Source organism: Phaseolus vulgaris, unplaced genomic scaffold, assembly GCF_000499845.2.
Source record: "Phaseolus vulgaris cultivar G19833 unplaced genomic scaffold, P. vulgaris v2.0 scaffold_124, whole genome shotgun sequence".
NCBI classification, from domain to species: domain Eukaryota; kingdom Viridiplantae; phylum Streptophyta; class Magnoliopsida; order Fabales; family Fabaceae; genus Phaseolus; species Phaseolus vulgaris.
The window spans coordinates 32253-37659 of NW_027174149.1; the positions used below are offsets into that span (position 1 = coordinate 32253).

The window sequence follows — 5407 nt, forward strand, 5'->3', positions numbered from 1 at the left end:
CACGGTCAGCGCTTCGTGCTCTTTGCGCTTCAAGTTAACGTTATATCCCTTCGAATTTGCGCGCTCAGGGCACTGTTCCATCTCCCTTCGTATTTCCTTGCACTGTTCATCTTCTCAAAATCCCCTCTGCAATTTCTGCTTTCTCTCCGCGCGTTCTGGCCTTTTACCAACCAAAACACTCAAAGGTATGATTTTTATTCTCTGCTTATTCTTGTATATTTTTGCATTAATCTTGTATCGTCCTGGATCTGTTTATGTTTCTGCCTCTCTCGTGTTCCCCTTTCTATTTTCCTGTTTCTTCTACCTTGGACTCTTCGCGTGGGTAGGGGCCCTTTTAGGGTTCCTCTCCCCTTTGCTACCTGACCTTACTTGCTGAAACCTTTTCTCTTCTTCATTCTTCAGTTTCTTTGTTAACGGCACGTACCAAAATGACGGCCAACCCTCCACCCCCAGAATCAACCATAGGACCCTTTATACATGGGCTCCAGACGAGTTGCTCGATGAGTGCTCGAGCCTGGTTTCCACTAAAGCTTGGAGGGATCATGTACGGGAGCCAAGCACCTACGATCATCGCGCCTTCGCGAAAAGGCACGATGACGACATCGTAGTGCTTCCTTGCACTCTAGGGGAGCCTGTGTGCGGGGACGAACGGGCCAACAACGGGGTCCCCTTCTTCTACTTTTATCAAGTGGTCTTCAAGCGTATTGGGGTGCGCTTGCCCTTCTTCTGGCGTCAACGCGACTGGGGTCGCAGCGGGCCCAGCGAGATAATCTTTCAAAAATCCATTCTTCACGAGCTCATCCAACTGATAGCCCAGCGCTAAGCAGTTGTTAATATGGTGTCCGAATGCTTCGTGAAATTCGCACCATGATTCCTTGTGAGGTCCCAGTACCTTGTCAGACTTCACCGGCGGCCTCAACCTATCAGCTATGTTGGGCACAACGATGAGGTCTTTAAGCTCCACCACAAAGTTGTGCCTTAGGGGTCTATTGCCCTCTCTCCTTCCCTTTGATCGACCCCTAGGTTGGGCTCTCCTTGTCTCGTAGGTGCGCCTTCTATCTTGATTCTTCCTTTCTGTAGTGGCTTCGTGGACTCTAGCAGCCTGTGCGCGCATCTGCGCCCTTGGGCGTGTGGGCGTAGCAGTCGTGCACTTCTCGCTTGACTCACCCTCAGAGGCAATGTGTTCTACCGCCCGACGCCTTACTTCAGCAAAACTTTTGGGGCGGCTGTGATTGAGTGATTTGCTGAAAGATCCAGGACACACCCCCTTCCTGAATGCGTACACGATCATGGGTTCGTCTATGGTACCCACTTTCACCACCTGCGCCCCAAAGCGGCTTATGTACTCTTTCAAGGTCTCCCCTTGATATTGCTTCACGTCGAAAAGGTCGTATGAGACTGGGGCTGGGGCACTGTTAGCCAAATACTGCTCTCTGAATAGCCGCGAAAGCTGTGCGAAAGACGTGATGTGACCCTCTGGGAGGCTGATGAACCAGTCCATGGCCATCCCGGTCAAGGTGCTAATAAAGATCTTGCATCTTACGGCATCAGAACCGCCTACCAGCATCATCTCGGTGTGGAACGTAGTGAGGTGTGCCTCAGGATCCTCCATCCCTGTGAAGGTTATCTTGGGCCCCGTGAATGTGTTGGGGATTGCTGTGTCTAGTTTTGCCTATGAGAATGGTGTTGAGAATTCCCTGGGTGGGGTGGCAGTCTCAGGTTCATCTACGTCGCGCCATCCACGGCGTAACTCCTCATTGGTGCGGTGGAGCTCATCGTTTCTCGCCTGAGATGCTGTGAGATCTTCCTGCATGCGCTCTTGCTCCGCTTTCGATGCTGCCATTGCCTCCGGCAGCCCTTGCATCACGCCCACTAGTTGTTGCATGGTCATCTCATCACTCCTAGAGCGTGCAGGTCTCATGTTCGTGGCTTCCTGGAAACCTTCATAACTTATCTGGGTTTTTAGAACTGGAACTGAAAAACTTGTGTAGTGGGATTGATGTTTTATATCGGGCCCCACGGTGGGCGCCAAATTTTCCCGCCGGTTGGCCAGGGTCGTCTTTGCGCGTGGCTTGTCCTCACGAACTAGTGCCCCTTCGTTTTGCTCCGTCTGTGAATACCTGAAAAGAAGTGAACAAAGGGGCGCCCTCGCGGCCGTTTGCACTCCGACTATCAAGTCAGTTAGCGAGAAACATCAAAGGTGACGCACCTCCGTGTAGAACACTGTGATGAATGCGCTGAGGGTGGTCGAAAACTATACTCAATGACTAAAGCTGTGTTGCCCCAATCGTCTTGTGCACACAGTGGGTGCGCAACAAAAACAACTAGGGTTTGTGTTCTGTGTAAAACTGCAAGTATTACGTTAAAACTCGGATCCCCTTTCAAATGCCCCAAGGCCTCTTTTTATACATCTCTCGTGTTTAAAACGCGTTAAAGCGCATTGAAAGCATATAAAATATTCCTTGGAACGTTCGAATCTTAACTGAATTAGCGCATACCTTGGCAAACTTTCACTGAAACATTTAATGAGCACGTGCTGATTGCCACGTGCTTTTCTGACTTGATCGTTATTCAGCGCAGAGGGTCCCTCAGCGCCGCAACCCAACCTAAGGTTATTCTATTGCGTGAGCCCTCTTTCCTCGAAGTGCTTCTGGCGCGTGGGGTGGCTTGTGGGTGCCAACTCATGCGCCCCAACCTCTAGTCACTCACCCTGGGAGTGTATCTACCTTCCTCTTGCACCATGCACCTGGTTCACCCCCGAGTGTGACCCTCTCATGGGTCATATCTGTTCCAGGGGTCTCCCTGAGGTGGCGCGGGTTCTTCACGAGTGAGGTTACTCCCTACTGGTATTAGAACTATGGCCTTGAAGCCACCTTTCTCTTCTCTTCATTGCTGTTTCGAGCCATCGGAGCCCGAGATTTCCTCACGGTGTTGTCCCCTCCATGGTCTTTCCTACCCATGGGTATCAGGAGGTAACTCCGTCGATATCTTAACTTGACTGTTTCTATACCTGGTGTCGCCTTTCTTGGGCGACGCCTTCGCGAGGCGATGCCTTTCTTGGGCGATGACCCAAGCGGTCAACTTGTTGACCTTCCTTCCCTTCTTTGGGGCCCTCGAGCGGTCCCACCATGTGTTGACTTTGACTTTGACTTTTTGTCAACGCCCCGGGACGGTACACGGTTGAAAAGTGAAAACAATTGGTTGGAGGAGAAAATCAATGTCCTGGAAAATGATTTGGACAAATTAAATGTTGACTTTGAAAATCTTGAACTGATTTTATCAAAACTCCTCTTACAGAATTGATTCAATTTTTTGTAAAAATTGCGAATCACATCAAAAGAAAGTTTTATATCTTGTGAAAACTATTGACACAATTGCAAAAGTCAAATCAAATTTTGAAAATGTTTTAACATCTCAAAAGTGTGTTTTTGGGAAATGTTGTTTAGGTTTTAACCCACTAAGCAAAAATAGGGGATGTTTGGCTGCATAAGGAAGAGTCCTCTACTGTTTCATTTGCTTAAAAAACCAAGATAGAGGTATGCCTTATGGAAAAAGAAGAATCTGGATCAAACGAACTAAGTACATCTTCTTCCAATAAATGTCAAAGTTATTTCCAACTGCTTGATGCTTTCCAAAAAACTCATGAAGAAGCTAAAAGATTAACCCTTTCAAATAACCGGTTGAAAAGTGAAAACAACTGGTTGAAAGAGAAAATCAAAGATCTGGAAAATGATTTGCACAAATCAAATGCTAACTTTGAAAATCTTGAACTGATTTATCAAAACTCCTCTAGCAGATTTGAATCAATTTTTTTTTAAAAATTGTGAATCCCATCAAAAGAAAGTTTTATATCTTGTGAAAACTGTTGACACAATTGCAAAAGTCGAATCAAATCTTGAGAATGTTTTAGCGCCTTAAAAGTGTGTTTTTGGGAAATATGGTATTGGTTTAAACCCACAAAGGAAAAATAGTGGATGTTTGGCTGGACAAGATAGAGTCCTCTGCTCATTCATCTTCTTCAAAAATCAAGATAGAGGTCTGCCTTATGGAAAAAGAAGAATCAGGATCAAACCATGTAAGTACATCTTCTTCCAATAAATGTGAAAGTTATTTCCAATTGCTTGATGCTTTTCAAAAAACTCATGACGAAGCTAAAAGATTAACCCTTTCAAATAACCGGTTGAAAAGTGAAAGCAACTGGTTGAAAGAGAAAATCAAAGATCTGGAAAATGATTTGCACAAATCAAATGCTAAATTTGAAAATCTTGAACTGATTTATCAAAACTCCTCTTGCAAATTTGAATGAATTTTTTTTTTAAAATTGTGAATCCCATCAAAAGAAAGTTTTATATCTTGTGAAAACTGTTGACACAATTGCAAAAGTCAAATCAAATCTCGAGAATGTTCTAGCACCTCAAAATTGTGTTTTTGGGAAATATGGTATGGGTTTTAACCCACAAAGGAAAAATAGGGGATGTTTGGCTGGCCAAGATACAGTCCTCTGCTGATTCATCTTCTTCAAAAACCAAGATAGAGGTCTGCCGTATGGAAAAAGAAGAATCTAGATCAAACCAAGCAAGTACATCTTCTTCCAATAAATGTCAAAGTTATTTCCAACTGCTTAATGCTTTCCAAGAAACTCATGAAGAATCTAAAAGATTAAACCTTTCAAATAATCGGTTGAAAAGTGAACACATCTAGTTAAAAGAGAAAATAAAAGTTCTGGAAAATCATTTGCACAAATTATATTCTGACTTTGAAAATTTTGAACTGATTTATCAAAACTCCTCTTGCAGATTTGATTCAATTTTTTGTAAAAATTTTGAATCCATTCAAAAGAAAGTTTTATCTCTTGCGAAATTTATTGAGATAATTGCAGAAGTCAAATCAAATCTTGAGAATGTTTTAGCATCTCAAAAGTTTATTTTTGGGAAATGTGGTCTAGGTTTTAACTCAAAAAGGAAAAATAGGGGATGTTTGGCTTGACAAGGAAGAGACCTCAGCTGATTCATCTTCTTCAAAAATACAGATAGAGGTCTACCTTATCGAAAAAGAAGAATCAGGATGAAACCAAGTAAGTAAATCTTCTTCCAATAAATGTGAAAGTTATTTCCAATTGATTGATGCTTTTTAAAAAACTCATGACGAAGCTAAAAGATTAACCCTTTCAAATAACCGGTTGAAAAGTGAAAACAACTGGTTGAAAGAGAAAATCAAAGTTCCGGAAAATGATGTGCACAAATCAAATGCTGACTTTGAAAATCTTGAACTGGTATATCAAACCTCCTCTTGCAAATTTGAATCAATTTTTTGTAAATATTGTGAATCCCATCAAAAGAAGGTTTTATATCTTGTGAAAATTGTTGACACAATTGCAAAAGTCAAATCAAATCTTGAGAATGTTTAG

General features: G+C 43.1%; 1 protein-coding gene across 1 annotated transcript; it reads right to left on the reverse strand.

Moving 5' to 3' along the window:
• Positions 1–622: 622 nt before the first annotated feature.
• LOC137817542 (uncharacterized) lies at positions 623–1612 on the reverse strand. The gene has a single exon (XM_068620826.1). It carries the CDS (start codon positions 1610–1612, stop codon positions 623–625), a length of 990 nt encoding a protein of 329 aa, XP_068476927.1.
• Between the last annotated feature and the right edge of the window lie 3795 nt (positions 1613–5407).

What these genes read in the sequence shown, in the direction of transcription:
- LOC137817542 (XM_068620826.1), bottom strand. Translation starts at nt 1,612, where the DNA reads ATGGAGGATCCTGAGGCACACCTCACTACGTTCCACACCGAGATGATG.